This window comes from Labeo rohita, chromosome 4 (genome assembly GCF_022985175.1).
Source record: "Labeo rohita strain BAU-BD-2019 chromosome 4, IGBB_LRoh.1.0, whole genome shotgun sequence".
NCBI lineage: Eukaryota > Metazoa > Chordata > Actinopteri > Cypriniformes > Cyprinidae > Labeo > Labeo rohita.
In genome coordinates, this window is record NC_066872.1 from 28240722 (window position 1) to 28253241 (window position 12520).

General features: G+C 41.3%; 1 protein-coding gene across 12 annotated transcripts in view; it reads right to left on the reverse strand.

Moving 5' to 3' along the window:
* The window catches only part of nav3 (neuron navigator 3), a 374692-nt gene that overhangs the window by 176889 nt on the left and 185283 nt on the right, over nt 1-12520 (reverse strand). For 7 of the 12 annotated variants that reach the window (XM_051107136.1, XM_051107137.1, XM_051107129.1 and 4 more), the window contains exon 1: nt 6743-7266. The exons of 1 other annotated variant lie outside the window; for it this stretch is intronic. In XM_051107136.1, coding sequence (XP_050963093.1) covers nt 6743-7018 — 276 coding nt within the window. In that variant the 5' untranslated portion in view covers nt 7019-7266. Of the gene's footprint in view, nt 1-6742; nt 7267-12520 lie in introns of those variants that run through there. 4 more of the 12 variants (XM_051107133.1, XM_051107135.1, XM_051107134.1 and 1 more) reach the window with 1 other exon arrangement.

Sequence of the window (12520 nt, forward strand, 5' to 3'; positions counted from 1 at the left end):
GACAAATGCAGCTGATTAGAGCAATGAAGGAAAGGGAGTGAAAGAACAGAAAGATTAAACTAGAAGACTGGAAGTGGAAACAAGGAAGTGAAAGGTAATAGACTAACCACTTGAATGTGTGTGTGTTCACAAGTTTGCACACCCACACGCTGGGCAAAATTATCCCTAGAAGTTAGCTATTCTGACAAAACCACAACAATATTCAGTACTTGTTGATACATGTTCATTATTTACATTATAGGATATTAAAGGAGATCTCCACTTCCAGAACAACAATTTACAAATAATTTACTCACCCCCTTGTCATCCAAGATGTCTTCAGTCGTAAAGGAATTATGGTTTTTGTGGAAAGCATTTAAGGATTTTTCTTCATGTAATTGACTTGATTGCTGCCCCGATTTTGAACTTCCAAAATGTAGTTTAAAAGCAGCTTCATAGGGCTCTAAATGATCCCAGCTGAGGAAGAAGGGTCTTATCTAGTGAAACGATCTGTCATTTTTTTCGAAAAATAAAATTTGTATACTATTTAAGCACAAAAGCTTGTGTAGCACAGGCTCTGGGATGCACGTTCAAAATCCTACGAATTAGTGACTCGGGAAGAACGAGTTGTCTCGGGGGAGTGATTCGTTCAGTTGCGCATGCGCAAATCCTATTAGGTTCTGTACTGGAATGGTTCACCTGTTTCGAGTCTTCGTGTTTTTCGAGTCGTTCGTTCATCTTATCCCAGAACCTGTGCTACATGAGCTTTTGTGCTTGAAAAGTATACAAATTTTTATTTTCCGAAAAAAAATGACTGATCGTTTCATAAGACCCTTCTTCCTTGGCTGGGATCGTTTAGAGCCTTTTGAAGCGGCATTTAAACTACATTTTGGAAATTCAAAATCGGGGCACCAGTGAAGTCCATTATATGAAGAAAAATCCTGAAATGCTTTCCTCAAAAACCATAATTTCTTTACGACTGAAGACAGAAAGACATGAACATCTTGGATGACAAGGGGGTGAGTACATTATTTTTGAATTGTTGTTCTAGAAGTGGACTTCTCCTTTAAGTAGAAAAATAATTTCAATGTCTTATTTAAAATAATTTTAATTCATCTTGAGGACCCCTTGGAAGCCTTCTGAGGCCCCCTAGTTGAGAACCAGGTAAGTCCTTTTTGTTCTTTTATGGCATTAAATAACACAAAAGTGGAAGTGTAGAGTTTGTGTCCCTCTCTCTGATCGTTTAACAGCCATACCTTTGAACTAACACAATGCCTGGAGGTACTGTGTTTGCGAATATGGCCTGGTGTGTGTGAGCTGTTGTCTGAAAGCATGTGAGTAACTTCCGCCCATGGGCTGCACTGTGTAAATCGGTAAGAAACGCTGTTGCAGCTCTGCAGTGCCGCATCAATAAACACCATTCAACAGTATCAGATATGGCAGGAGGGCTCGGCCACTTAATGATACTGGTGATAAAGTCCTCAGTTGAACCGAGGGAAACAAAATGACATCTGCCAGATCGTTAAATGTTATTAGATGTAATTTTTGCTTTTGAATTGAGCTGTGTGCACAGAGTGTTCTTGGTCTCTGGACTGCTCACTCCTGTAAAAAAAAACAGGATGCCTGGCAAGACCTTTCGTTTAGGTTGCACGCTGTTTTTCTCACCAATTTTTCTTCCTGTTTTAACTGAAGACTGATTCAACTTCCAGAGAAGTTAAATATAAACTTGCACAGCTGTTTTGTAAACAAGCGCTATAATGGAACCTCAGAACACTTACAGGAATAGTTTACCAAAAAATCTAAATTCTTTCATCACTCACACATGTTGTTCACAACTTATAAGACTTTCTTTCTTCAGTAAAACACAAAAATAGAAATTTTAAGCTTTAAACTGGATGTATTGACAAAAATAAATTCTGTAAATAAATAAATCAATTTTTGTGGCTTTGAAAGACTTGGAATATAGAGTCAAATGGTCCACTTATATGATCATTTTTAGTGGTTCAGCATCTCTTTTAAAGCTTAAAAGCTTTAGCAGAATGAAAAAGATGAAACAGATTTTGTGTGTAAATACAGATTTTTTGGGTGGACTAATTCTTGTTCATGGGAATCAGAATCAACAGTTTTTAGCTAAATAAATGACTTGACTTGCAGCAGGAAACCCTTAAAAGTAAACTGAACAGCGTGAAAGAATATCTCATTTTATCTGAATAAACATCATCATTACTCAACCCTTGAGTAGGCACACTACAAAAAGAACATGAGTGAGTTATTAGATTATTTAGATTTGTACAAGTCTCTCTTCTTAAGAGAGCTGTTGGATAGTATGTTTCCATACAAGTTGAGCTGTCTAATGCTTCTGAGGGTGAGCGTCATCACTTGTCTTCAGTGTCCTGCACTCTTCCAGATAAGGAGTGCAGCACGCTAGACCACCCATAGCTGCGACAGAAGAACCCCCCCTCCTTTCCGACTTCAAGCCTCAGTGTTTCACCACCGACAGCACCTCTGCTGCTGGGAAACGCTGGCACTGTCTTCTTGCACTCTCAACATTCCCCTGCCTCCCCATCGAACACACTGCGAGCCGTCAGTGGCCTGTTTACATTCCGTGACTTCTTAATCTCACACATACAAATCTTGAATGGGACAAGTACAGAGCCCTGGGGAACCTCGCTGTTGGACTGCACTGCTAAGCTTACTAAGAATGAAGATGAATATGCATGCTTGTGTGTCTGTATGCATGTGTAACGGGATGCGTTGAAATGACAACCTCAAGATATTTTTCGGAAGACATTACTGTCAAAAAGCAAAACAAGGGTTTGTTGACCCATTTTTGTATATATGGTTTTTTATATCTACACCTTGCAGATTCAGCAAAATGTTAATTACTTTACCAAAATAATAAATAATAAGACGTTTAAATATAGTCCAAAAGAGAAAATAATAATTGAATTTATAAAAATGAGGGACTCATACGCAACTATTACAGAAGGTTCAAACGCTCACTGATGCTTCAGAAGGAAACACGATGCATTGAGAGCCAGGGGTGAAAACTTTTTATATTTGAAGATCAGGGTAAATGTAACTCATTTTTTTCAGAAACAGTATCTTCTGTAGCTTCGGAAGGGCAGTTCTAAATAAAAAAATTTATATACTTAGGCAAAATAAGAAAAATTTACACATTCGTTCAAAAGTTTACACCCCTGGCTCTTAATGCATCATGTTTCCTTCTAAAGCATCAGTGAGCATTTGAACCTTCTTTAATAGTTGCATATGAGTCACTTAGTTGGTCTCAGTGTGAAAAGATGGATCTCCGAACCATACAGTCATTGTTGGAAAGGGTTCAAATACACAAAAATGCTGAAAAACCCAAAAAATTTGGGGGACCTGAAGAATTTTTCTGAAGGACAGTGGGCAGTTTAACTGTTCAGGACAAACAAGGGACTCATAAACAACAACAACATCAACAAAAAACACAGCTGTGGATAATTCAGGTAACAACACAGTATTAAGAATCAAGTGTATTGAACGGGGTCATTTTTTATAAATTCAACTATTATTTTCTATTGTGGACTATATGTAAATGTCTTTTATGTGCAATATCTTAGTCAGGTCAGAACTAAATAAAAAAATAACATGCATTTTGTATGATCCCTGTTATTTTGGTAGAATAACTGCATTTTGCAGATTCTGCAAGGTGTATGTAAACTTTTGACTTCAACTGTAAGTAAAACACGGGTTTATTGACCCAGATATTTTGTATATACAATAATATAATAAGTCTAAATGTTTTATGAACAAAAACAGGTGGAACACTCTTAAAAATGATCTTCTTTTGTTCCACAGAAGACAGAAAGTCAAACAGGTTTGAAAAATGCCGAGATTGGAGGCTGCTTTGCACTGAACAGTTAAACTGTCAACAAAAATGAGAGGTGTACAGCAGCCGAATTGCATCCTGTTGTTGACAGTCCAGTTTTAACAGTTAAGAGCATCTAGGGGATTTCACATACCTTTTATACAAAAGACAATTCATAGAGTGCAAGGAAACGTTTAAGAAATATGTAAGATGGCAAAGCAAATGGAAGATTTGCACAGAAGACCCGTGTCCTTCTTAGAATGGGATTTTGCTGTCATACTTCTACGCTGGATGCTAGAACAACATCTCAGACAAACCTCAGTTTCCATATGCAGTATAGAAGACCATCTCCCAATATGCATTCAGTACTGTTGGGATAATAAATAACGCAATAAATATGAGTAATAAAATATAACAGATGGATTTATCTCAACAAAACATTTCTGGATCATTATTTTTGGATCTATATCAACAACTGTTTTATTTGATGATCTAAACACAACAAAAAGTGTTCACTCTGAACAAGAAAAGAATTCTCTATGTCCCAATTTTAGGTTTGTATAACAGTGAACAGCACCCTGTGGAGTCATTCCATTTTCAAATCAGTTGTTAAGTCAAGTGCGCAGAATGCAGAGCAAAGGAAGCTGAATTAAATTGCTTTGATTTTCATTTACTGTACTAGAGTTGTGTAAGTAGAAGTTCATAGGAGTAGGTTTAAATTAGTAAACATTTCCTTATCCTTCACATTTCCCAGACACAGAAGACAGTTAATTAAAATACCTCGTTGTTTCGTTCTCTTTTTTCTCACATATTTTCTCTCACCAAGCCTTCCACATTCTCAAACACACCTCACTGCCCATATTCTCAGGTGTATAAAGTATACAGAGTCAGCTATAATCAGTCCACCAACCAACCCAACCACATATTTCCTCTGTTTACCACGGGATATTGCACTGGCACAACCGTCATTATTTACACTCTTTAACACTGTCATGAGATGAGGCCCTTGCATACTGTAAACTATGCAGGCTCCTGTGGAAGACTTCCATCCAAAAGAGCTTTTACAGCACACTCGCAGTCTGTCCGCACATTAGCCGTTAAGTTGTTCCATGGGTTTACTTTAAATCTTGCTCTGCGGAGCTCTTGTTTGTTTGGAAACTTGATAAATAGCACCGGCAGATCACAACACAGCCAGCTGCGCGGTAGACTGATGTCCTCGAACGCTAAGTTTGTCACGAGGCTGCTGTCCCGCCACACGATTCAAATCAAACTGCAGCCGCTAAAGCCTGTGTCAGCACCAAACAAGGTGAACATGCTGCCCTCTGTGGGAACGACTACAAACGTGTCCAAACAGGCATGTGGGTATAAACAAACCAACATCCACTGAATGAACTCTCTGACATGCCTCTGCATTATGATCTTCAGTAGCCCCACCAAAAGTAGACTGTTAGGAGAAAGTAAGACTGCCTCAGGCTCTTCAGCCCTTTCAAAGAGACCTGAGTGGACAAGCCCACATTACGACTAATTGTTCCCCTGTGATCAGTCAGGAAGGACAGGTGGGACATGTCTTTAGTTACAGAGTTATTGTATTAATATTCTAATATAGTGCTTGTTCAGTTGAGCTTTAACATCCCCACTGCATTTTAACAACAAGCTAAATTGAAAAGACAAGAACTAGTCTTTTTTTCCTCACTAAAGGGCATGACACTTGAGTGAACAGTGTCTTAGGTCATGGAGCACTGAGTTAATAATAAAACACACTTCCCCTCTTTCTTGGCCCCGCTGCCCTGCAGCAACCCTGAACATGCTTGCGACCGCCGCACCAGTCAACCACGACCCTGCTTTGTAGTTAGCACGCACTTCCTGCAGGTTACAAGAAAATCCAGCCTTTTAGGATCTGAAAATGAAGGAAGAAAAACTAAGGAGGTTACTAAACAGGAAAGTCTTTTCCCTACATTTTTTTAATCTCCAGTTATGACAGGCGGGTCTAGCAAAATCTTTTCTTGGCGGGATTTTTTGAAAGATTCTCACTTCCTTTACTCAAAAGCACCCCGCCTTCCTTCTGTCTCTGCTCTGGTTTCCAGCCAAGTGCATGAAAATTGCTTTCAGAAACCTTGGCATGCTTTTGTTTTGAATGGGAAAGAGTTCACTGCAATCCATACGTGTCTATCTTTCGCAAGCAACTGTGTCTTTTTAATATAGTGATGCCTGAGAAAAGAGCAGTGGAGCAGGGGGGAAACACCAGCCATCTATCTGTAACGGAGCACCACACGTGAGGGATAGGGAGTTAGTGTTCTGCACCGCTCCACTACACACAAGGGTTTCTCAGGTGGCCGAATCTCCCCCACAAACACCCCCCAAAACTGCCCCCATGCTTCATTTCACAGATAGAGATCTTAATAGCCTCAGCAAAACTACTACAACAGCTTGCTTGCAAACTGGAAGTATCAGCCACATGAAAGACAGGGTTTGTAATGATAAACTAGCCATGCTCAAACAGCACATGATTCAGAAGTGCGAGTTTTCCTTCAGATATTAAATGGATATTCTTATAATAGTAAAGGGAGAGAATTCTGGCATCATTACTTCACTCTCGTGTTTTATGACTTACTTTATTCTGTGGTAAACAACAACTAAATAAAATAAATAAATGTAAAGCATCCAGCTTATTTGCTACCATGTAGAATACAAATGTCTAGACATGACAGATCTACAGCACCTGCTAAAATCCTGCAGTGGCATCTAGCCGGTCTATTTCCAAACATGCATGTAATCATAATTCCACACAAATCAAACAAGAACCGTTACCAGCTTGAGGCAACTTGAGCAACCTGTAGAGCAAATCCATACCTGCTCTACAGAGCAGCCAAAACACAGCCTGGATTACATGCCATCATCAGTCTCACTGACCTTGCAGATCTTGCTTTCTTCTGCCTCTCTGCTGCTACGTGCCAAGGTTGTGGCTGGAGCCGGGACCAAGGTTGACCTCCTATCATGGATGTCCGTCTTGAGTGACAGCTGACAGGAGAGCATAGAAGATTCCGTGACTCTGAGCTCCGAGCTCCTGGGTGTCAGTCCATGTGCCATGCTGCTTCTCCCAGGGTTGGGGATGGGCAGTGCAGTGTGGATGGGTTTGGACCCCACAGCTGGCTGCCGGAGTTTCGATGCAACGCCAACTACCGGCATAGTCCGTCAGAGTGCAAGTCGCAGAGAGAAATAAGGAGGGGAAAAAAGTGGAGGAGTTGTCTCTCGTGGCTTTCTCCCACAAGAGAGAGAGAGAGAGAGAGAGAGAGAAAGAGAGAGACAAGAGCCCTGTGTCTGCTCTTGACGTCTGGCAGGGACTGTAAGAGGTGGGAGGGGGGCGAATGATCTCTCAGAGAGTGCTGCTAGCGGGAGAGAGCGCGGACACGCTCATTCTGTTGCCGACAGCGTGTGCTGCTCTCAGTAACTGAGAAGGCTCCTCCACTACACATTCTCCCCTCCTCCTCTCTCTCTTCCACTCCTCCTCTGACAGAGCGACACTACAAAACCAAACAGCTCTCGGGGGCGTGAACTTCCCTGGAAGGTAACCACCACTCTGCTCTCCTCACTGCCTGATTACCCAGACCTGACTGAGTCTCTCTCACATGCACACACACACCAACGGATCTAACTCTCTGGTTCCTCCTCTGTCATTTGAAGAACATTCCACAGCAGCGCGTCACACTCCGACTGCAACTGTCAAAACAGTCTCTCCGCTCCAATCGGTGGACATAGACACCTCTCACTGGCTGCAGCTGGAACAACTGAATGCTGTGATGAAAGAACGAGTGCTAAACGAACACTCGATAGACAGGAGAAACGTTTGGGGTTGTTTGGAGTGAAAGTAAGTCTGTATATATGTGACGGCCAACACAAACAGATGTTAGAGAAGGTCTACCCTCTTTAATCCCGGAAACAATCCACACTAAAGTTGTTTGTCTAGTTCCCTGGATTTAGCTGCCAAACTCCAATTCGCTGTCTATACCTTTTTTTTTTTTTTTTGAGCTGTCAACTTTACTTTCACTCTCATCTCATCTATCATCCCCACCCAGTTCATGGAAATAGTTGGTGAAGAATTAGAAAGACAGGAAGGCTCGGAGACAACATAATTTGTGTTAGACAGTTCGCATAGCATTTGAGGCGAGCCTGACAGTGGGTGCTGACAGCACTGGCACTGACCTCCCTGCTAATTCATGTCAAACAAATAATCAGGGCATTTTCTTGTGTTTAGCCAAGAAGATACGATACATTTCCCTTGAACAGAGGACAAACAAATCATTGCTCATGATCACTAAACAATCTGTCATTTTTGTACCTGGCAAAATGCCTGCATACATGGATTTTCAACTGTGGTGTGAAACTGAGCAGCCCTTGATGTATTAAAGACTTTATTAAGTGGGCAAAATATGACATGTACCATGGTTTTTAACAGCCGTTAGCCCGGTGTGAGACTTAAAAGGGAGTGAAAGTTTTATATGGAAAGAGCCCATCTGGTTCAGTTTAAAAGCAGGGATGTGTGGAGGAACAGCAAGGATTTCCACCACATCGGAACACTTTAACACTGCAACGTCCAGTTCCTAAGCCTACTCTGAGCACCTATGGTTTATTTAATACCTCAAGGGATAGACTCAACACTCACAAAACTAAGCCTATACGCTTGTCCCTTTGGTATATTTAGAATCAAGTGCATTTAATGAGATGGTAAACAGTGTTGTTTTTCATTCTCCTCCTTCATTAACATCATATTTTACTGTAGCGTACAATCTAACAATACTGCAAAGCAATGAATGACACCTTCAATCTTAGCAAATTATATACAATTATATATTGCTGTGATTTACTCTTCAGGATTCCAGGTGCTCAGTGGATCGCATGTAACTGAACGCTCCAGGCAGAATGTCGGATTTAACATAACAGTGAAACCCGAATTTAATTTTCATGTCTCCCTTGCAGAGTTCATCAAGCCACTCGGGAGAAGCACTGCTACTTCCAGCTACCTGTGTTTTCCAATCGCACTGCGGCGAAGCTGAGCTGAAAGTCTGCCGCTAACCACCTTGGAGAAGCCAAAGTCAACAGGAGCAGAACAACCTCCAGGTTCAGTTCCATCTGAGCTCGGTAGGTCATGGCTAGTTCGCTGTTCAGACGCTCAACCGCAATTCTCCACATCAGAGCCCATACTCTTAGCGAGCTGGTTAAGCGGGGACAAAGATCATAAAACATGATGAGGATGTTGATGGGAATGACAGCAATATTGTTGTTGATGCCGCAGGGCGATGATGGTAATCATATAGTTCGCTCCCTCGGGCTTGTCTAGTGAGGCACAGTTGACAACTGTGGCCTGTACCTCTGAAGTACCATAATTCCAACAGCAAACAATGCATCTTATGAGATTGGGCATGGGCAATCCTTCTTGGAAGAGGCTAAGAGTCCTGACAAGAGCTAAATTTACAGCCTCAATCTCTATTTCTGAATGTGGGCTCAGCAGAGTTGCTCCATTCTAGGTGGCCTCCAAAGCCACAGCGGAGTATCTTGTGGCAGGGAAAAAGGGCATTCCAACAGGACCAGGGGAAGGGGTGGGCTGAGGGGGAAACCTCAAGATTTTCGGGTTGGGGGAGAATTATGGAAGACCCAAAAGCCACAGCCCAAGAGAGGAAATAGGAACTCAGCATCTCAAGACTCAAACCTCCTGGCCAAGCATCATAGCGTGTGATTAAGTCAACTTGCTGCTTTCCACGAAAGAGCCTGGAAGGAAATCTGCTGCTGTGTTTGCTGAGATACTCTCTTTTCTCTCTGACTGATAAAAGCTTGAGTTCAGCATTATACAATGCGCCGAAAGGCGCATTGGGAAATCTCCAGCTGACTTGCTCCCAGTTGCCACATTCATCCATGAATCGAAATATTGTGAGAGGCTGAGGCTTTGCACTGACAGGTTACAGAAATACCAGGCAGAACCAAAGCAGTGGTTCCTGATTATACGGAACATCCCTACGTGGAACCTGACGTCAGAGAGTGGCCTGCGCTCCCTGTGAAAACAAGCAGAGAGGGAGAGACGGGCAGAAAGGCTGAAAACGGGAATGAGAGAGGGGTTGACCCTCTTGCATCCCCTCTGGACCCTCCCCTGTCAAAACAAATCCCTTGAGAGGCTGATAGTCACGCACCTGGTCCCCAACACAAGCACATGCTTATCTCGCCTCTGCATATAGGATGGCATGGAAAAGAAAACACACACTCAGAAACACACAGTGCTGGAGTCATGGATTCCTACTCCCCAGTCAACCTTTGACGCCCTCCATGGGCTCTCACCCTCTGCCTGATGGGCTACAGGCTCCAGAGATAAGCTTTATATGGCACTATGATGGTATTCATTTTTCATCATTAGCATCAGAAGAGTGCTCTCTTACTATGCTAATCCTTGTGAAGACTTCTAGTCTGGAATGAATCCTAGAGTATCAAGACATGACAAGGGTAAGAGGTGATGGAAGAACATCTATTCAATTTATTATTCTGCGCTTCTTCTTCGTATTGAAGTCCTGAGCCCTTAAGGCCACCGTGATGGAGACAAGTAGTGAAACAGATTGAAACAATTCATTTTAGTGGGAGCAATTGCGCTCCATTTCGGATTCAAAGGGGTCGGAATAAATGGAATGTGAACTATCCTTTTTCAAACGGCCAAACTTATAAACACGCATTTAGCAAAAACGTCAAAGAAATTCCAGCTGCCCGGAGAACATGTTTGGAGCGGGTGGCTTGGCCACAACCCAAAAAGGAGTGGGTGGAAACAACACTACATTGAATCAAAGCCGCATCCTGCTTCCCAGCAGGAAATCTTCTACTTTCACCCAGAAAACAGTACCGCCACTTTCCTACTTAGTGGTCAACTTCATCTACAACAATCAAACCTCAAAACCTGCAAAGTAATCAGACACATCACAAAAATCAGACACAAAAATCTACTAAAAAATGGTTTAAAACACCTGTGCCAAAATCTTAGCAATGAACTCTTTGCATTTACAGTATGTTAGTTTTATGTAGCTTAAGTTTAAATGAGTTATATTCAAGTCATTGTAGGTGAAACAAGAAAGATTTTTTTAAATATCAGCTATGGTCTTCCCCCATCCGTCCACATGTCTTGCTCTCTCCCTCTTGTTCTGTATTTCTGCTGCATGATTTGGTCTCTTTCGAAATATTTAACAGCTGGTTTTCATCAAACTTAAGCAGTGAATCAATGCCTTACCATCCAGAACAATAAGCAAAAGAGAGGGATGTACAGTAACTACAAATGTGCCTATTGTGTCCTAAAAATAACATGAAAGAGAGGTCAGCCATCGATTCAAACAAGAGGAAGAGGCCACTGCAACACTGGGCTCAGTCCCAATCAAAGATCCCAGCAGAATAACGCTAACATGGACAAGCACAATAGAAGATCAGCGAACACTCAGCTGCCCAGGAGTCAGCAGTTACGTAGCCAAGGTCAGAATAACAAACACAGACAAACTGTTAAAGGTCCAGCCCTCTGTGAGACTGACTGAGAGATTATTAGGACCAGAAATGTGCACAGCAGACACTGTGAAAATTAGAGGGAAATGAAAACTTATGATTAATGGGGAAAAATCACTAGAGCATTATGAAGTACAATGTTTAATCTTACATTATGTTTGGCCAACATTCTCTCACGACCAGTTTGTCTGTATTTTACAAGTGGACTAATTTTTACGAATTTGTATGCCCTTGTACGATTTTGTACAATTTGTCTAGACCCCAGTGACAGGTAGGTTTAAGGGCGGGGTTAGGTGAAGGTCATACATACAAATTCATACAAACTGAGGAACTCATAAAATAGCAAAAAATGTCCGAATTAGCCACCTCGTAAAATATGTACGAATTGCCATGAGAGGTTGGTTCGGCAAGTCTAATGAAAACTATATACAAAACTAAACTACACAAATAAAAAATACACTGATATTGTAGACCATTAAGAGAAAGAAGACAGGTTACTGTACTGCTTCTCAGAAGCTCAATAACAAACCGTAACAAATTACATCCACCATACAGCTGGCTCATCAGCAAATAATCTTTTCACATCAACACTAACACACCAGCCTGCATTCCAAGGTGGCTTATCCTGGCACAAGTTGCCTTTAACAAACAGCAAGGAGTCACAGCCATCCAATGCCTTACAGGGTAAAAGCATTCACCATAGCCAAGGATGGGTGGCTGACAAACGACAGCTAAACCTAACCTCATATAGTAATAAAAAAGGTGAGATCCTTCAGCATTGAGTCTTTAGGAATGTATTTTATGTTTCTATTTCAAAACACAACAGCAGATATCAAAAAAAAAAAAAAAATGATGCAAAAATTGCATAAAATAACAAATACAATTTAAAAAAAATATTGCTGCATGCAATATTACTGGCGTTCAAGCGTTTTAAGGCATTTAAGCACATATGAAAACAGACATTATGTGGCAAGCCGTTTCTGCAAATACAGGTAATTTACCATAGAAAATTATGTTTTGTAACGTTTATGACTGTTATAGTGCCAGCTATAAAACTTTGCATACTTGTTTAGAATCACCTCTCGCATATGCTTAACAGGTTTCATGAGGTTTTGAGTTTTCAATTTATAGCTTCCCAAAGGGTAAATTTCAACATTTTTGGTAAATATT